The sequence below is a fragment of the Lontra canadensis genome, unplaced genomic scaffold (genome assembly GCF_010015895.1).
Source record: "Lontra canadensis isolate GAN:19392208 unplaced genomic scaffold, GSC_riverotter_1.0 scaffold29, whole genome shotgun sequence".
Classification (NCBI taxonomy): Eukaryota; Metazoa; Chordata; class Mammalia; order Carnivora; family Mustelidae; genus Lontra; species Lontra canadensis.
In genome coordinates this window covers 17827840-17849118 of record NW_022631023.1, presented here as the reverse complement: position 1 = coordinate 17849118, position 21279 = coordinate 17827840, and the positions used below count along the sequence as shown (strand labels likewise).

The 21279-nt window shown below is 40.9% G+C and overlaps 1 protein-coding gene across 7 annotated transcripts in view; it reads right to left on the bottom strand.

The window, feature by feature from the left end:
• Positions 1–21279, bottom strand: part of APP (amyloid beta precursor protein) — a 265962-nt gene that overhangs the window by 181845 nt on the left and 62838 nt on the right. For all 7 annotated transcript variants that reach the window (XM_032865489.1, XM_032865490.1, XM_032865491.1 and 4 more), the window contains exon 3: positions 5979–6108. In XM_032865489.1, the coding sequence (XP_032721380.1) occupies positions 5979–6108 (130 nt within the window). The remainder of the gene's footprint in view (positions 1–5978; positions 6109–21279) is intronic.

Below are 21279 nucleotides of genomic sequence, written 5' to 3'. Positions count from 1 at the left end.
GCCACTTTTATAGGATTTATTTCTCTGTGAATAGTCTATTGACTGTTTCTCAAGTCAAATTTGGAGAAAACATTGTTCTAAATAGTCCCTTTTATTACTAACAAATAATAGAAATCAGATTTTTAAACTTACTATCAATTAAAAAAGTAGCTTAATGGAGTATCTTTAAACTCAGAATCAGAAATAAGTATTAAAAATTTCTTTCATATCTTCATATGTAATTGCACACATGGATTTTATCAAAGTGACTACAAGATCTGCAAAACATTTAACCAAGAACTGATTACAAAAAGAAAACAAATGACTGCCAAGTATTTACTTGATAGTAATGTATAATGTAATTACATGTAATGAACATGTAATGTTCATCACAGCATATCACATGTAATGTTCATCACAGCACCATTTATTATAATCACCATCACGAAATAAAGGAAACAATGAAATCACCGAAAGTAAGGAACAGACACACTACAGCGTCTAGTAAAAGGTTAGTTTAAAAACTGTGTTTTCCAAAATTATTTAATTTCATGAATAAAGTAGTATAAAAATGGGAGGTGGAAAAAAGTTCACAAAACAAGAAATAAGAATAATGTAACTGTGAAAAATACTAAAAGCAGACTACATACAAAAAAAATACAGACTCAAAGCAAGTTGTTATTTCTTGGTCATGGTTGCCTTTTTCTCAGCTTGGCACAATGAACATGCATTGCTTTTGTAATCAGAGAAATTTAAGCACACAGTTATAATTCTTAGCATGTCCTACAAAGGAAAATTCCCATTAACCCCGCACTATTCATTTCTCAATGCATCACCAAGAATTACTGGAACCATACCACTGCAAATACACTGAGATTTCTTTTCTGTGCCTAGCATCTGGGGCCTGCATCAATGAATTTTGTGTTTTAATAAAGCAGTGACAGACAGAGCACCCCACAGGGCAAAGCAGGAGATTTTAAAAAACTGTAGTTTTTAAAATAATAACTAATGTAACTTAATGACTCTTGAATATTAGCTCCAGTTTAAAAAAAAAAAAAGACAAAATTAAAGATATAACTACATAAATCATTCATGGTATCCTAGCTCTCATAATAGACAAAACACATGTTGTTAAAAGTTCCAGAAAGAAGACAGAACAGAAGGTACAATAATTAAAACAAGGAGATGAAAGTCAATGGGAGCTGGAGACAACAAAGACCACTAATTGTTTCTTTCAAAAATTTGATTTATTTAAAAAAACAACAACAACAAAATTTTCAGCTCAATCTGGAGCCAATATAATTAGCACCAGTGGGGAGCCAGCAGAAAAGGGAGGGAGATTTAACCACTGGTCTTGGTGGATGACCTGTCAGAAGGAAATAATTTCTATACATTCTCCTACTTAACCCAATGTCCTTCCCCACTCAGAAGCAATCTACAGGGAAAATGTAATTTCTTCCCATTCAACAATCTGCCTTGAACAAATGTAGCTCCCATACACAAATTTGGAGTGAAAACAAACAAAAAACAAGATCAAAGCCCCTTTCTGAAGAATTAGTAATGATGAATGCTGCTTATATGTGGTTGAAGAATGGGGAGATTTTCTTTTAATTTGGCAGCATGGTACTTTTAAAACTAAAAAAAATTTTCCCATAAGGAGTTACTACTATCATATAAAGTTTATAAAGTACAACCACCAGTAGATAAAATAACAATTATTCTGTGTGTTCTTTCAAGCCTTTGACTTCTTTTTCAATTATCACTACCTGTTGATAGATATTGGCATTTTATGTGCTGATTTCACTGTCCATCTTTTCTCAATAAAAGTCATTTATTATAGAAATTAACAAATAAATAAAATCAAAATCATCTGTAATCCCACTCTTTGTAAAGAAACACTGGTAAGATTTCTTTTCAATGCGTATTTTCTTTTACATTATTGAGAATCGGACTCTATATACTGGCTTGGAAGTATGACACACTTGGAATGTTTGCTAGTCCCATGCAAAAGACCACTTAAAAAGGAGCCTGTTATCTGTCCAGGAACAGTGAGTGATTAGCCTTCCCTGATGAAGAAACATCCAGGGATTCTGGCCATTCCTTATGATAGCATGAAGGAGACAATCCTTAAAACCAGGACCAAGGATTCATATCCCTCTGGTGTGCAGAAGCTGGGCTCGTCAGGCATCATTCCCACAGTCCGTGTGTATATAACCCAGCACACGATCTCCCAGGGCTTCATAAGCAATTGTAATAACAGATTGCAGAGGTCAATGAACAGGGGAGGAGGCACAGGTGCTGACCAGATTAACGTGCCAGCACAGCCGGGCATTTACAAGATCCTAGTGTCTGCAATGTTCTCCCATGCCCAGCCCCATTCTTAAATTTAGGTGGAGTCTTGGGTAACATTCTTGGATATTGTTCTGCCGTATGATATGTCTCAAGGGAAGTGTTATTCAGCATAAATCCAAAGAACTGCTCTGGTACATTACTTGTCAGAATATCCAAATACAAACTTTTCATCCCAAGAAGATTAAGATAGCTCTAGATAATCCACACAACAGGAGCCACCAAAAGATGAGGTATGACTGTCTTAAAACTTTACTAAAGCAATAACATCCAAACTAGAGATGAAACAAAGAACTTCAGTTTCTCACCTGACCATGTCTGAATAGTTTCCTGGTCATTACTACTTGTATGTTTGGAAAGCCTGAATATAAAATGAAACAGAATGACATTTAAGGTAACAATTCTCTAATTTCGAATTCTTTTGGAGTAAGCTATTAACCCACTTTTGCCCTCAGACATCAACAGTAATCTGTCTTAGGCAATGTGCCCTGCGCCCTGGACAGAACCAGGGGCAGAGCAGTGCTAGTTTCAGTGCTGGGTCTATTACACCAGAGAGAGTAGTCATTCCCATGGAAAAGGGTTGCGGGCTTTGCAAAGAAAATATTCTTCTTGAGTAATGACAACAATGTGCATGAGATAATTAATGAAACATTCTTATCAGATAATAATACATATATAATAATATAGAGATAATAATATAAACAGATAATTAAAGAAACATTCATACGACGAAGAGCAATCTTATATATGGGTTCTAGAAGCACGATCAAAGGCAAGGGGTGAAAAGAGAAAGCCAACTCGCTCTCAAGGGAGATCAGCAACCCCGCAGAAGGAAAGTGTCAACAGCAACCTCATACACTTTCTCCATCCAGACAAGGAATGCAAGATACTGCAGAGCAAGTATGCCCAAGGCAAATACACGATCGGAAGAAAAACAACACAGTACAGCACCGACCCTGCATCTGAGAGAAAGGTCAAGAACGGTGCCTGCTAGGCATAACAGGCATTTTTCTCTCCTCAAGCTCTGTTTTGGGTTTTAATATGCTTAATGTTTAAGACAATTGTACTCTGTTTTCTAAGTAGCTCTTTTCTGAGAATTCTCTTCAATAAAATCATGTCTTTTGTCTAAAGGATAAGTTTGGATATAACCAAACTTTTGAAGTTTGAAGGGTACTTATATTAATGCTGAACACTAATTCTTTGTTCAAGCAGCAAGTCATATGTAAGAATGCTGCTTATTACTACCATCAAGAGGAAAACATTATCACGTGGAGATTGAGTCACAACTGTCACCTTTATGAATACAACGTGGGTTGTGACTTAAAAAAACTGTTATCGACTGCCTCCCATTCACAGCCTTTCTTTCCTTTATGATCTGATTTGGTAAATCAGCTGGTTATTAGCTCCAAAACAATTTTTGTTGTGACCATAACACTGGATTATGTATTGAAAGGTCCTGGACTTTGGTCCTAATTCTGCCACAAACACCTGTGCCAGGTAGACAGCAAGATATCCTCCCTCACGGACTCTCAGTATTTGTGCCTATGAAGTGAGACCACTTAGAAGGAAACTCCCTCCTTGGTGTATAACACACTTTATCACAATAAAACATTTTGACAGTTAATCACTGCATTATCATAAAATCTTTTGACTTCATATTTAGATCTGAAGACATTTCATACATCTTTTCTTCCTTTTGACAGTATTTTTTCCCTTGGAGTTTCAATTCACTCTTCCATGGGGCAGGGCATGGAGTAGGGCAAGAAGAATAGCTGGGAAGGAGGTGACAATCAATTTAGGGTCACAGGAAACTTGAGGTCAAAGGAAATTCGCCACCACTAACCCACACCATTGTGGTGAACTGTAATCATAATGTGGATTCTATTGTTTAGTCAATTCTGACACTTCTGAATAGTTATGAAGCGGGAAGATCTTAAGCAAAATGACACATGTTCACTTCTGAAACAGGTGTAGTTGTGAGTGACCTATCAGGTGTCATCAGCAATGAAGCTCATCTAAAGATCTACTACCAGGGAATCTGGATGGCTCAGTGGGTGAAACCTCTGCCTTCAGCTCAGGTCATGGTCTCAGGGTCCTGGGATCGAGCCCCGCATCGGGCTCTCTGCTCAGCAGGGAGCCTGCTTTCCCCCTCCCCTGCCTTCTGCTCTGCCTACTTGTGATCTTTCTCTGTGTCAAATAAATAAATAAAATCTTTAAAATAAATAAATAAATACATAAATAAATACCTACTACCCGGTTCCCAGTGAGCATTATGTCCTAAACAAAATGTATCTGAAACATTTCACAGAATGGGTGAGAACCAAAAGAAACAGATCATTAATAAGACCTCACCCACCTAATTAACTGGTTCATAATCTATTTCCTAACGTACACTGAATTAGATGGTCTCTTGGCCTAATAACTAAATTGGCTTGAAATACACAGTTGCTGGAGACAGCTGACCTCTATATTTAAACATACTTACCTTCATCTTATTAAATCTTCAGTTTTTAACCAGTTAGACAGAAAAGGCTTAGCGGCCTTGTAAAGTATTTAAGAATAAGAAAGAAGGAGGAACCACGGAACTCTTGAATTTAAGAATCTGGTTTTCCACACTCTCCTCAACCATTCCATTGTGATTAGTAAAACTAGATGAAAACTTCACTCTAATGGCCAGTGTTTTCCATTAATGTCTTAAATTATGGACACGCACGAACGGTAATCAGTACATATGCTATTACGGCATTCACACTTAAGCAAGTATTATACAGATCTCCAGAATCTTCAACATGCATCCTAAGTTTGCTGTTGGGACTTTTTAAAAAAGATCCCTTTTAGTTTTTACAAGAAGTCACTGGAATGTATGTCAGTATTTGTCCACAGTCCCTCTGTATAGATCTCTACGTCCTTATTTACAATCGTGCAAGCTAGCAAACCAAATGCTGATTTCCACACTGCCTGGTTACATAAAAATATCAACTAGGAAGAGACTACTTACCAAGTGAGATTAAATATGGAGCATGACAGTTTTCCAGAGGAAAAAGTATGACATCCCATTAAACAGCTCAATTTTTCAAATTAAAAGTGGAAGTAAAATTCAAGGTTGGTAAGAGAAACACACATTTAAACCTTCATGATCTAACTTCTTCCTTCAGTTTGATGTAGGCAGAAAAGAATTCCCCAACTCTGCATCCAACTATTGCAAGAGGAGTAATCGGGTTGTTTCAAGAAGGAGATTCCGAAGAAATCAGCAGAATGGAGGAGCACCACATTAGGTTCTCTCCTATATGAAGTCTGTGTGAGAAAACACACAAGGCCCTAGTTCTCCAAGTCTAGAGAGTTGGTGTGCATGAGAATCACCTATGGGATTCAGTAAAATGAGGATTCCCCAGACCCTTCCATTTAGTCACTAAGGAATCGGTCTAAGACTCCACAGTTTTAATAAACATTTTAGGCAAATTCATTCTGAGGCAGGACGCCCAAAATACTGTTCTTGCGCTGCCAGAATACAGGATACCTTCAGAATCCAAAACATAGTCCGGTCCATCGTGGCGGAAAGAAAAGCCCTATCTGATCTAATGAGCGCATCCTTCTTCTCCACCCCCAAAGACCAGAGCAACCAGTGTGTGCCCCACGGCCGGCCAGCTCACCTAAGCAGCGGTAGGGGATCACAATGTGGGCGTGGGTCTTGCACTGCTTGCGGCCCCTCTTGCACCAGTTCTGGATGGTCACTGGTTGGTTGGCTTCCACTACGTTGGTGATCTGCAGTTCAGGGTAGACCTGGGAGAGCACACAAAAAGCGGAAGGGTTACCAGCGGCAGACCCCCTCCTCAACCACAGCTGTTGTTCTTAGACACCACTCTCTCGCAGCTTTCGTGCTGCTCTAACTCCGATAGAGCTTAAGAAATTCCGGGGAAAGAAAACGATGCAGGTGACAAAAACCTAATCACCCCATTCAAAATATTAAGCGATCTGATTTGGATTTTATTGTACCTTAAAATATTATTATTTTTTTCCCCAGGGGGAGATAAAATAGAAATGGGGAGGGGACCCTCTTATAAGTATAGGGTCATCTTAATGCAAAATCAAGTGGTGTGAGGATGATAGTCTGTAATGTCCTAAATAAATGTTATAGTAGATATCCCTGGGAATATTACCATTACTTAAATTTAACCCACCCTTATTTTACTAACTAAGCAAACATTTTACATACAGGATATGACATATAGCTTTCTATATAAAAAATCTTCTCTTTATGCAAAGTAATATATATAAGAATCATTTGTTGGGGCATCTGGGTGGCTCAGTCAGTTAAGCGTCTGCCTTCAGCTCAGGCCATGATCTCAGGGTCCTGGGATCGAGCCTCATTATCGGGTTCCCTGCTCAGCAGGGAGCCTGCTTCTCTGCTCTGCTTCTGCTGCTCACCCCCTGCTTGTTCTTTCTCTCTCAAATAAATAAATAAATAAATAAAATGTTAAAAAAAAATCATCAAACAGTTATCATGGGTGTCATTTAGATAAAGAACTACATTCATGAAACTCTTCCCTTGATAACTAACTATAGCTCTTTGCTTTGATTATGGATCTCCATAGGGCACAGTGCTTACTAAGCACTTGGAATGAAATGTGAAACTGAATCAACATAAAATATATTTGTCCAATACCAAATTTATTCATAATAATGAGTAGGGATGTGAAAGAAAAAAATAAAAACATAAAAATGACCTTCTAAACTACACTTTGCACTTCACTAGGATTACTGTTGTGCCAAATGAAAACAATCAAGAGAGACAAGCCTAAGGAAAGTGAGGCTATAAGCAAGGGAATGGTTGGAGTGATCTAAAATCTTGAGTGGGAATGGGAAGGTGGGATACATGGTTAAAGGCTGTAGTATCACCGAGTCCTGGTGTGGGCTACAGAATTTCGGCATAAAGGCACCAAAGAAAGTGGGAGGGTTACAAGTGGTACTTGGAGCGTCGGAGAGTTGAAATGCAAGATTTTGGAGGACTTACATCATTGGCAATTTCAAGGAGCAGATTACGGCCAGGGGAGGGAATGGCTGATGAAGAACGATGACAGCATCAAGATCACTGGCAGAAGGAATCATCAAGGAACTGGGAAACTGGCATCTTGGGAGGATCTTGGAGGCTGGCATTGTTTGGGTGACAGAAAGCCAAGAGCTACACCCTTTGAAGACAGAGGGGGAATGCCGCGGAGGTGGAGAGAGGTCTCCAGACTCCCAACAGACAGAAGAGCAAGCTGCCATAGCTCAGGAGCCCATACCTCACAGTTGGGGCCGTCAGTGTTATGGGGAGGAGGGGGAAGAATGGTCGGGAAGTGAAGATGAGGAGGAAGGAGGCACAATGCCAGCAGGACTGTTAGGAAAGAACTTCTACCAGTGGAGGCTTCAGGGGGAAGCAATGCTTGTGAGGAGAACCAGGTTTCTGAGCAAGAAAACAGCATCCGCAGCGTGGGCTATGGATAGGGAGAATGTCGCTTAGGATTGTCTGTAGCAATCAGAAGGCTTGCCCACGATCCTGTCTTTACTTAAACTGTTGATATGTTATTCATTGTGGGTTGGGGGACATTAATTCTGATTTTTAAAATACGGCATTAAAATATTATGTGACTCCGGAGTGCCTCATTCACCACACCCAGCCCTGAGATATATCAGTTAAAAAAAATAATAATAATAAAGCACTGAGAACAGATAAAAGCTGGTCCATCTGGACAGTGGATGATTCAGCACCAAAAAGAAATGAACCATTAAGCCATGAGGAAACCCGAAGGAACCTTAGATGCACACGACCAAGGGAAAGAGGCCAAGGTGAAGAGGCCCCATCCATACTGTACGATTCCAGCTCTGACATTCTGGGAAAGGCAAAACCATGGACAGTGAAATGATTAGTGGGTATCAGGAGCTCGAGGGAGCGAGGGACGGACAGGAGGAGCACAGAGGATTTTTAGTGCCATGAAATTATTCTATGACACTATGATAGCGAATGTGGCCATTATACGTTTGTCCAAACCTGTAGCTTGTACAACACCAGGAGCTAATCCCTACTGGAAACTATGGACTCTGGGTGATTATGAGGTCAGTGTCAAGTCATCACGTGGAACAAACATACCGCTGCGGTGAGGGGTGTTGATGTTGGGGAGGCGGGACAGAGGGGGGAGTCAGTGGGGACAGGGGATATGTAAGAAATCCCTATGCCACTTCCTTTGTTTTGTTGTAAACTTAAAACTGATCTAAAAAATAATGTCTATTTTTTTAATCAAGATTTTATGTATTTATTTGACAGGGAGTGAGAGTACAAGCAGGGGGAGCAGCAGAGGGAGAGGGAGAAATAGTCTCCCCGCTGAGCAGAGAGCTGGATGTGGGACTCCACCCCAGGATGCTGGGATCAGGACCTGAGCCAAAGGCAGATGCTTAACTGAAACATCCAGGTGCCCCATAAAGTCTATTTTTTTTTTTAAGTTAAAAAATAAACAGTGTAGTGCGGGATAAATCCAGTGGGAGAGGTATATGCCGTAAGAACACACAAATCAGGATATCTGAATCAGAACCCTGGGATGGATACCAAGAAAGCTACTCTTCAAAAACATGGCCAGTTAATGTAGCTGGAAATGGAAACAGCTACCTCCATTTATTTTATTTTGTTTGTAAGTATCCTAACACCTTGCTGCATGCATTTCGGTCACAGAAAATGCTCAACTTGAAAATGCCACTAAAAATTTAATATCTCCATGGCTTTCTTCCATATAATGAAAGGTGAAGTGGCTCTTTGTACAGGATATAATTCTCCCGCCACCTTTCCTTGTTTATTAGATCACAGAAGTACAGCACTCGTGAGTCATAAACTCCATGACACTGGAGAGTTTGCCCGGAGGGACACGACTTGATGTGCCTTAAAGTGCGAGTTGCTGCATTTTTCTTAAGGGGTTCTAGCAGCCTCTTCACAGAAATACTACCCTGCTGAGAATGTTCTCCGGAGCTTTCAGTTTTCTGTAAGCCCTGTGGCAGGCACGGACAAGTCACATTTTTTTTCTTTTTAATTGCAAGCCAAAATAAACAAACAAAGAAACAACCATTAGCAGGATACAAACCCGGAAGCAGGAAAGAAGGACACACCACACACCATCTTCAGTTTCTGATAGTCATGTTGGGGCAACAGAGCAGTAACTCACTCCGCTGGGAATTTTCTAGCGGACAGAATTGCATACTGACAAGTTACAATCGGGAAAACAAGGCTCCAAGATCACCAGAGCTGCAGAAAGTGATCAGCCAAACACAGAATTTACTTCCGGTTCCTACCATGAGATCCTAGAGCACTTGTGTTCTTCCCTGTGCTTTGACTCTCTCTATAGAACACCGACAGGGTCGGCTGTTACTATGCAGGTGGAGGAGGAAATCACAAACCCTGAACCTGTAGAAATCCCATGCACAGTGTACCCCAAGCCTGATTTACCTATTTTTCAGAGACAAGGAGTTCTGAGTTTGGATCTGCCAAAGATAATAAAATTCTGCTGTTCTAAAATCAGAAGGTTTATTTTAGAAGAGGGAGGAACATCAACAAGACAAGTATCAAAATTTCTTTGGAAGTGCAAACAAAGTCCCAGGGAGTCCACAGGCACACACAAGCCCCAAAACTCAGAAACAGAAACAAAATGACACAATGAAAAAAACACATCAAAGTTTCTGACTAAAAATTCAAGTCCCAGACACCTAGTTTTTTATTAAGCATCTCTAGTAGGTGACCAGAGACAACCATTTTTATGTTATGAGACAAGCGTTTTATGTTGAAAATATAGCATAGCTTACAGGTTTAGGCAAGAATAAAAATTAATGAGATCTGCCAAGATGTTCATGGCTAGTGAAGTCCCTGACTTTTTGCCATGACTCATTAGCAGCATCAGTTCAATGTTTTACATTTTCTTTGTAGCATCTCAAATCTTAACATAAAAAAATAAAGATAGCTGAGCTCCTTTGGCAATGTGCTGCTTTCCAACACAGGTAATGCTTGTATTGCTAACACAACAAGCATTACTAATAATTTGCTAGTGTAGGATTAGCAAGTGAATTTTTATATGGCCTCTTTCCTTTCTGAAACATTTCCTGTGTGAACCCCATATATGAGCAACTATTTTCTTGATTAATTAAAAAAAATGTAGGCCACTATAGCTATCTGAGTAAATTCTTAAAACAGAAGCAAATCTAGGTCTGTGTCAGTTACGTGAATAGTACACTGTTCTCGGTTCCTACAAATCTTCCAGAATCACAGCTACCCAGAGCAAGCGCTGTATAAATACAGCGTGCTCCAAACACACTCCTACTTAAGACCCTTCCAGCACGCTCCAGATGCCCAAGCCTATTAGGGTGCCCCCTGTGTCATGGACAAACCTCCCCCACTCACAGTGTAATGCAATGTTAATCCCTCTCTCCACTTCAGGAATGCTTTACGGTATTTACCACAGTGTGCCTCACATTTGGGTTAAGGACACATGTATACCTCTTTCCCAGGGGAAAATGCACTTTCCAGAAGGGTAGGAAACACAATTTGGCACCCCAGAGCCTTCCTATGCTTCTTCACGTTCATTACCTTTGGTTGAAGGCTATCAGGAAGCTGCCAGCTCCCTTCCCCTCTCTGTGGGCTCCAGCCCCCCCCCACCTTCTGAAGACGTCCTCATTAGTGGCCATGTTTTAACTCTGTAACTCTGTCCCTGTAGCTAATTAGAGTCCGAGGAAAGCAAACTAAATCGCATTCTCTTCCTCCAAGAATCAACACACACAGGCTCCAGGCAGACACAACACCCGGCTGGTAGGAGAAGTCATCATCAGAGATGGTGGGGATCTCAAAACCTGCAGGGGGAGGGGAGCAAGGTGCCTGCAAGCAGCAGCTGGCCTAGAGCATGAAAAAGGAAGATGTGCACACAGAGAGAAGCTAAGGTGAGAAAGGCAGGCACAAGAGCCCAAGACAGACAAGGCAGAGGAGCAGACAGGGGACAGCTGATTACCTGTCACTCCATATGTCACTCCCTGAAGGCAGGGACAAGGCAATTCATCTTCATGTTCACTTACCTGCGGCCAGCACTGTGATAGCACAGCAAGTGCCTGATAAATACGTAATGGTATTTCTGCTTAAGATCAGAGTCCATTAATTACAGGGAAATTCGGGATATAGTAAACCCCCATCAGGGATTATCAATGTATCTCTTAAATGAATAATCTAATAGTATAATATTATAGTTGGACTATGAGCATTTGAGAAAAATAAGCATCTCAACACCCTCCAATATTGTTCTCCCAAGTATGATGTGGCAACTTATATAAATAATAGCCTCATATAAGAGGCAGTAGATTATGGTTGATAAATACACAGCTAAAGAAGATGCTCAGGAAGAACTTAAAGTCAGGATCTTACTTTGACTGAGGAGACCCATCCAGCGGGTCCAGGAACCCAAAAACAGCCTATTCTCTTGGTTAAAGAAGTATCTTTTATCATTAAAGCAAATGTATGAGTACATAAACTTTGGAAAAAAAAAAAAGAGAGAGTTGAAGCAATTCAAAATATTGACAGCAGGGAAAGAAGAGTAAAAAGAATCTTAGATTCACATTAGACTGTCATAGTTGGTCTCCCCTCACTACGGAAGAATACCTTAAAACCCGGTCACCATAGGCATACTTTCACTCTAAATTTTAAACATCTAAAGTCTCTCTCTCTCTCCAAACTGGAAATATATAAATCTCAGACAAGATAACTTTTAAGTTGTTAAATATGCAAAGCAAGAAAAGACACTGATGATATTTAAGAAAGCCAAGAAATGTAGTTACATACATAAAATATAAAAAAATATAAAAATAGTTAAGACACATGTTGTTAGAGTCCTACAGAACTTTCCTCTGCTCCTAATAATTAAAGCAAATGGGGGAATCCCTTCATGTCCCTTTTGCAAACAGGTCACCTGAGACAAGCAACTAATACCAAAAGTCCTCTTTATACACAACTAAATTCCAAATGGTCTAGGATGTTCAAGACCACAGAATCAGATGCAGTTAGGAAAAGGCTGAAAACAGAGTTAACGGTCATGGTAAAAAAATTGCTGCAAATTCTGAAAATAAATTGCTTACTGTTCCTTCTAGTCTACTGACTTTTGAAATCAACTTCTGACCAAATTCTCTAAGAGATTTCTTGTTGGGAAAAAAATGCTGGAAATTATGTAGTAGTGATAAAATTATGTTTTAAACATACAAGTATGAAAATAAATAACACGAAGCTTTGATTTGTCTTAAATCAATTTACAGTGCAGCAAAGGGGACGAGCAGCACATCTGCAATCAGGGGCTTGCCAAAAATAATGCAGACCATGAAGGAGGCAAGATAGAGCACATGCATTCCAGACTTATCTAGGAATAAGATTAGATCTTATAATTACTGAAGTTGAGTGATAGGTACTTTGAGCATTCATTACGGTATCCTTTTACTTTTACATGTGCTTAAATTTTTGAATTAAAAAGAATTAAAAGTAACAACAACAGCAACAACAAGCCAGTCCAATGGAAACCGAGTCAAATTTCTAAATTTAGAAGTGACAAAACAAATTCAAACACAAAGATCCAACTGCCATGCCTGACTGCAGTTAGCATGGATGAACAAAGAATCAGAAACTCCACAGCAGGGGTGCCTACATGGCTCAGTGGGTTAAAGCCTCTGCCTTCGGCTCAGGTCATGATCTCAGGGTCCTAGGATCGAGTCCCGCATCGGGCTCTCTGCTCAGCAGGGAGCCTGCTTCCTCCTCTCTCTCTCTAACTACTTGTGATCTCTGTCTGTCAAATAAATAAATAAAATATTAAAAAAAAGAGAGAAAGAAAGAAAGAAACTCCACAGCAAAGTGGTACAGAGGTTATCGTGAGATATTTTCATCTGAAACCTCTACTACCAATTTCCTTTTTCAAAGAACACAATCCAAGAGGAGAATAAGAAAAAATAATGGAGGGTTTCCCAAGTGCTGGAATCATCACAAATGTTTTCTGTGTAGCAAGGCACGCAATCCTCCATCAGGCAGCAATCGCCCCATTGCACAGAAGAGCAAACTGATAAAGCAGGAACAAACCACGGTCAGTGCCATTGCTGAGCACGCAAGAGGCATTAACTACAAGTTTTAAGTACGTTTTCACTTCAGCGTCTCAACCAAAACAAAGGTATGCCCCAGACAATACAATTTCTGTTCCTGGATGAAAAGGACTTAACTTACTTTCTCCTTTAAAATTTTCTGTAATATGAAAAAAAAATTGTATCAAACTGTTTTCAGCATAAATTCCATTAATAATGTGAGGGATTCTGGGAACGGAGTAAGGAATCTGACTGAGAAAGGGAAATGGAAACCAAAAACAATGGTCTCTGCTTACGACGTCGTGGGGTGCTGAAGGGCAACAAGCAGCTGATGAAACTGGACTGCAACGTGGGAAGTGAGAGCCAGGCTAGGTTTTCACAGTGATGACCTCATGCAAAAGCAAGGGACGTAAAATGTTGCAGGGAATCGGCCTATTTCCCAATAATTTGGTCCAATCTGTTTCCAACACTGCATGTACATAGATGTGCTATACATACACTCCTGTTCAGAGCTGGACTACACTGTCAGAGAACTTCCTTCAACGGATAAGGCACACTTATTCCAGAACTGCCAAATGTAGAAACAAATGGGGGGGAGGTGAGATGGGGACAATCACTAAAATAAACAGAACAAGACACGAATATGAAAACATCATCAGATAGGTACACACAGAAACTAGATTGTCCTTCTCGGTCAGTTTATGGCCATTTTAAAAAATATCCAAAGTGTACAGTTTTACTAGTCAACTCTACCTCAAAAAAGAAAAGAGAAAAAACAAATTACCGGAAAAAAACTTTCAGAAAATAAATTAATTACATGTGAAATATAAAGTCCACAGTATGACTATGCACCTGAAAGTAAAAAGTATTACAGTATTATAGTAGAAAAGCACCTAGTGTTCCTGCAAATATGTAATAACTGAGTATCCACTTAAGAAGGTGCTAGATGGGGGCGCCTGGGTGGCTCAGGTCATGATCTCAGGGTCCTAGGATCGAGCCCTGCTTCCTCCTCTCTGCCTGCCTCTCTGCCTGCTTGTGATCTCTCTCTGTCAAATAAATAAATAAAATCTTTAAAAAAAAAGAAGGTGCTAGATGATAAGGACAAATGTTAAATTAAACATTAACTTGATTAAATGATAAATGTATAAATAAAATCCAAACTTGGTTGCAACCTCTTTTAATTAGCTCTAAATCCTATGGTTTGTGCAAGCAATCCTTACAAGTACACAGACCATTAATGCCTACGATATATCTGTTCTCATATATAGGCAGCCGGACAGCTCTATTTGCAAATTATTTCACCTAGCAGGAATTTCTGGATCTTTCAAATACTGGAACACAATGCATATGTGCCTGTAATGTGTAGGTCAATTTTAAGTCTACAAAGGTAGATGAACACACAACAAAATAACAGTAATGGCCAAGAATGTACCCCGGCTTCTACTGTTTCACTGTGTATACAGTATGCCCTCAAAATCGGTTAGATTAAAAGAATCACATATAATGTTTGTTTTTGTTTTTGTAACTTAAGTTTTAATGCCACAGTACTGTGCAACCAAGGTTGAGAGGTAATTCTTGATCTGGGTCTCCCAAGATTGGTTATAGTAGGAAGGCAGGCAAAGGACATGGGCTTGTTCAACTTAACAAACAGGCTGATTTTGTTTTTTTCAGACACTGGTATGTTTGGTTCAGCAATCCTGTTAGTTTGTAGACCAAACAACTGTTAATTTAGAGAAAGAAAATGAAAAAAAAAAAAACAAAACAGGGAACACACATACTATTAGCTGTGGTAAACACTTCAGAAAAAGAGAGGATGCCCATAATCTAACTGAAGATTACAAGCAAAGCCAACTTTCCAGCTGAGAATCTCTGCTCTCTGGCAGGCTTCACCTGTTCCAAACTCCCTCCAGAGACCTGCTCCCCAGGGGAGTTAGCAGAGTCAACACCTGCTCTGGGCCCTATCCTTTCAAAGGTGCTGGGAAGGTAAGGATTCAGAGTGTGGCAGAGACTGTGTTTTCATTTCTCTCCTTAAAAAGGGGGGAAAGGGGGCACCTGGGTGGCTCCGTGGGTTAAGCCTCTGCCTTTGGCTCAGGTCATGATCCTAAGATCGAGCCTCGCATCAGGCTCTCCGTTCAGCAGGGAGCCTGCTTTCCCCCACCCCAACCCCCTGCCTGCCTCTCTGCCTCCTTGTGCTCTCTCTCTGTCAAATAAATAAATAAAATCTTAAAAAGGGTCGGGGGAATAGTCCTGGGACTTCACAATTTCCTGTTTGACTCACAGTATTTAACTTCAACGGCACACACCTGTGTGTTCCTATCATGCAGCAAGGACATGGTCTAAGATTGATGAGGCAGCTTTCCTGGATTGCTCATGTGGAAAGAGAGCGAAGGCTGGACTCGAAAGGTCCATCTGTCTAGTGAAGCCCATGTCCCCTCTTTATGGCACCTGACCCCAAGGGCTCTTTTATCAGATCATCTTGCATACAAGGCAGACGAGCAGCATGATCCTTTGCAGACATCTTGAGATCAGAATCCAACCCCCTTCCTAATCCAACCTACCCTTGGAGACAGGCTAATTTTTCTGAAAGTGCCCTGACCACAAAACACTCATGCTAAGAAACAATCCACAGCTCTTATTTCCAGAATTAGACCTGAAATCCCCAGATTTATAATCAAGACCTTCTACTATCCAATTCTCTGAATTCTCAACTTATCCATCCATATATTTATAAGCTACTTATGAGCCAAGAACGGTGTCCCGCCACTCAGAAACACATGACACAAAATCCTACTCTAAACAGCATTCAGTAAATACTTGCTAAATTTGCCTGAATTAAATCTGGGAATGAACAAGATTCTTTATTACTCTTCCAATTTTTTATTCTCCTATCCCAATGCCTTTGGTTTAAATAAAACAATGTTTTTTTTTCTTATATCTCATTTCATTCAAAAGAAAAGGGAAAATAAAATCTAAAAATTGTAATTTTTGTTTCTAGCCTTTACTACATGTTTCAAAGGGAATATTATTCTATTTCTGTTCTATTTATAAGACTCCTTGTTCCTTAGAACAATGAACCAGTTTGGGTAATGTAACAGTTCATTAAGGCAAGTGGCCACTTTAGGCTGTTAAATGATGAATAATTCAAACAGTTATTTTCAAGTTGTTTCCGTCATGGCGGTACTTCCTGTGTCTCGTATCTAACAGGGGAAAGGAACTGTGTTCTACCACAGGACCACAGAGGAAAATAATAATTGAGCGAGTATCTGTTATGGTCTTCGATTACTGCACACAAACCAGCCCAGAACTTAGTAGCCTCAAATGATAAGCATTCAGATCATAAACAATAAACTGTGTTGCTCACACAGTTTCTGTGGTCTGGAATCTGGGAATGACACTGACGCCTACGGGCCCAGTCAAGATGCTGGCTGCGGTTACAAGAAGGCTTCACCTGGCTACAGGCTGTACTTCCCAATGGTTCCTTCTCATGCCAGACAAGCTAGTGCTGGCTACAGGGAGGGGGCGTTCGCTCCCCATCGTGTGCCCATCTCCACAGTGCCGCTGGAGGGGGTGCCGGGCAGATGGCAGAGTAGAAGGACCCCATCCCACATATACAACCAGATATCCCTCACATCCAAGTGACGGTGCTGTTTAAGTGTCCTTACAACACGGCAGCTGACTTTGCTATAGTAAATACATGCAAGCTTGAAGCCACGTCTTCCTGAGTTCACTTCGCCACCATTTCTGTAACATCCTATGGGTTACACAGGTCAGCCCCTGCACAGGGTGGGAGACCACACACACTGTGAAGGCCAGAGGAAGGCAAGTTCCACTGGAAGACATCCTGGAGTTTAGCTGGCTACCACACCATATTTGAGAATGTCTCACTATTCTGTGGTTTGACTGGGCAATTCTCCACATGGTGCTGCCGGCCAGCACACTGCAAGGAGGGCTACAGACGCAGGCGGGCATTGTGCACATGCCCGGTAGCTGGTACCACTCTCTGGTGTCTCGTCTTCTATGGGGCACTGGTGCCATCGTGGGTCCCCACCCAAAGGCCCCATCTCCAAAAACCATCATGTTGGACATCAGGGCTTCAACACACAAAGCTGGGGGAGGCTCTGTAGCAGTCCTCAATACCTATCTGATGAAGAAATGAACGAAAACCCTCAAATGGGACTGACTGTGCTAATAAAAAACCACCACAACAAAAAGTAAGGAAATGCAAGTATTTGAATGATGACTGGGCAGATGATTAGAGAAAACAGGGCATTCATGGGTACCAAGATTCGGGGTTAAATGCAGATTAAACAAATACTCAGTTTAAACCCTAAGTTTCCAACTATCTTCCCAATCAAATCAGGAGGCAAACATGACAGTATTAATAACAGAACACCAAGAACAGGGAACACAAATTGACAGGAATGAGAGACTATGAAGGACATGGACTAGATAATTCACCATCAAAATAATAATATTTGACATATCATATTAAGTTAAGCATCCACAGATACAATATGCAGCTATACAGGCAATCTTTTAGAAAAACAAATTTAACAAGTGAGTTAAATTGGTTAGCAAAAGGTCAAAATGAGGTCACGGTCATGAGTTCAGCCAGTTTCGTTTTGTCCTGCTAACAGCTGCCGCTCTGACTCAGGCAGCTGTCTCTAAAACATCTGTGTTTTGGTCACAAGAGGGACTGAGAACATAAAGAAAAAAATTATTCATCACTGCTAGGAGGAAAATAATCAGCAAATGAGTAGCACTGTAAATGGTAACTAACAGTACTGGTTTCTGCATTTTTTTTTTTTTTTTTTAAGTATTTGCACCATGACAGGGATGACTAGGTGGCTAAGTAGGTTGAGCCGCTGCCTTCGGCTCAGGTCATGATCCCGAGGTCTAGGATAGAGGCCTGCATTGGGCTCGTTGTTCAGTCAGGAGCCTGCTTCTCTGCTTGCGTTCTCTCTCTCTCTGACAAATAAATAAAATCTTAAAAAAAATTTTTTTTAAGTATTTGCACCATGACAGATGCCAGAATGCAATGGATAAGTATCTTCAAGGTGCTGGACAAGAATGCCTGTCAACCTTGAACTCTATACTTAATTAAGCCATTGTTCATTAAGAATTTAGAAATAACTAAGATGACAGTCAACCAAAAAAAGAAAAAAAAAAGGAATCAAAATAAGTGATATAGGAATAGAGATTCTTTGGTGGAAGGACTGGTGTAAATGATGAACCCAGTTAAAGAAAGAACCTGTCACTGCTGAGTATTATGGCAATGGAACAGATTGTAGTATTACAACTTTCGAGAATTTGGAATTACTACAACTTGCAAAACCTGTGAAAAGAGGAGACAGAAAAATTGTGGGGACACCTGGGTGGCTCAGTGGGTTAAAGCCTCTGCCTTCAGCTCAGGTCATGATCCCAGGGTCCTGGGATGGAGCCCCGAATTGGCCTCTCTACTCGGCAGTGAACCTGCTTCCCCCACCGCCCCCACCTGCCTCTCTGCCTACTTGTGATCTCTGTCAAATAAATAGATAAAATCTTTAAAAAAAAGAAAAGAAAAACTGTAATTACTATTTTCCTTGGCTTTCTTATTAGAAAATCATTCAATACCATCTAAAACAAAAACAGGGAGTCAAAAAAGGAATAAAGGAAAAAAAAATTTCAACAAAATACAGAAAAATTCAATCCTACAAAAGAAAACTATTTCTATTCATAAAAGAAAAATATTAGAATACCTACAAAGTGGAAAGTGGCAGGAAGACCTTAAAATATCCATAAGGAATCTTCCAGAGAGTTCAGGATGCACCATTCAATAGAAAATGCCAAAGAGGGTTTCAAAGTTCTGAGCAACCATCTCTCCACCCCACCAGTTTCTCAAAAGCCAGTTAAAGTCATGACACACTACAAATTCCCTCAGCTACCCTCTCTCCAACCTATAACTTTTCTAATGCACTGTGTGTTTCTAAGCCCACTGTGTTGGGCTATGGTCATTATTCTATTTCAGCCCCATGCCGCTCACTCTTGTCTCCTTTCTAGCAAAAGCCCCTCTCCCCACACCCTGTGGCTCTGGCTGGGCTGTAAACAGGCCACACAACCTCAGGGCCATGGTGGACCAGTCCCAGTACTTAGTCCTTACGGATATGGTAATTCATCTGAAGGTAGGCGCGTGACCAAAAAAGCAGGGCCAACCAGAAACCCCACCCCTTGGACCCCTTGGAATTATAATGCACAACGACGGAACCAAGTTGGGATTCCAAGCTAAGACAACACACTCCCAGAGCTCCTGGCTGCCACCTTCCCAGGCTTCCGTCTTTGCAGGAGAGAACGAGGTGAACACACCAAAGGAAGGATAAGCAGAGAACAACAGAGATGCCAACAGAGAGATTCCAGGCAGCACTGGGTCTCAGCACCGGGATCTAAGGACCCCGTTTTTGTGGATATTTTAAAAAATTCTGTAAGCTGGGTGCCTGGGTGGCTCAGTGGGTTGAGCCTCTGCCTTCGGCTCAGGTCATGATCTCAGGGTCCTGGGATCGAGTCCCACATCGGGCTCTCTGCTTGTCAGGGAACCTGCTTCCTCCCTCTCTCTCTGCCTGCCTCTCTGCCTACTTGTGATCTCTCCCTGTCAAATAAATAAATTAAAAAAAAAAAAATTCTGTAAGCTAACCACATCCCAAGATCCTTCCCATCTGTGGCAGAAAATACTCTCCGTGGGTAAAATGTTTAGTGGGTTTCTGTCACTTAGCAACAGAAACTGCCTAATTAACCCACCCTTATAATTTTCCCTTTTTCTTCTTTCCAAGACTCAGCCTTATTCCCTGGATCTCATTCCTACCTAGGTCTTACAGATACTGGAGCCTACTTCTCTTATGATTAGACTTCTACACTCTCCACGGTTTAGCTCAGGCTTCCTTTAGCTTAAGTTCATTCCCTTTGGAAAACTGAAACAAAACCAAAACAACAAAGACACAACAGAAAACAAAGCCTGTCCCTTTTCCTTGAATTGCCTTCAAGTTCCCTGCGTCTGGATCTTTCCTCAGAGAATGCACAGATGTCTTCACCATCCATTCATGTCATTCTTCCTGTAATCTACAGCAAGCTGAATTGTCCCAGGCTCTTCCACTGAAATTGTTATCTTAAAGATCAACAATGGCCTTTTATATGCCAAATCAAAATCTAAGTCACAATGCCTGTGATTTAGAAATGGGGATTACTGGGTGTCCCCAGCAGTGACTCCCAGGTGTCCTCTTCCAGAGCCCTGGGGCGGTAGGGGAAAAGATGATCTGATTCCACAGAGTGTGTTCTTCTGACTGACTTGCTACTGACTGGGCTATCTGACAGCTCTGTAAGGGTAGATAATGTGGAAATCGGATAGCAGTGCAAATGTGTCCTGTCCCGTGCAATGCAGATCGGATGGGTCCTATTCCTAGCCTTGCATATGAACCTTGCTGGGAAAGGTATTTAAATCCCTCTAGTCCATCTGACCCAGCTTTAAAATCTTCCAGGTCACCTCATTACTTAAGGAACTGAATAAAACCTTTGATGTGTGTTCATTTGGCAAGAGTCAAGTTTTTGCATTGTCAAAAACTATGCTTCAACCTTTCGGTCTAGATCACACTTGCACTCATCACTTCATGTAGAAATTAACCCGGCTTGGCTTTCAGCACGTGATAGCTCCTGCCTCTGGTCCTAGGCCTCGGCCACTGGCCCTCCTCCGCTCATGGCATTCTTTCACACTTGTTCCCCTTAAATGTTGCAATTTGCCAAGATTCTTTCCCAGATTTTTCCCCAGAGGTGCCACGAGGGTAAAAGGAGAGCAAGCACTTAGCAAGGTAGCGTAGC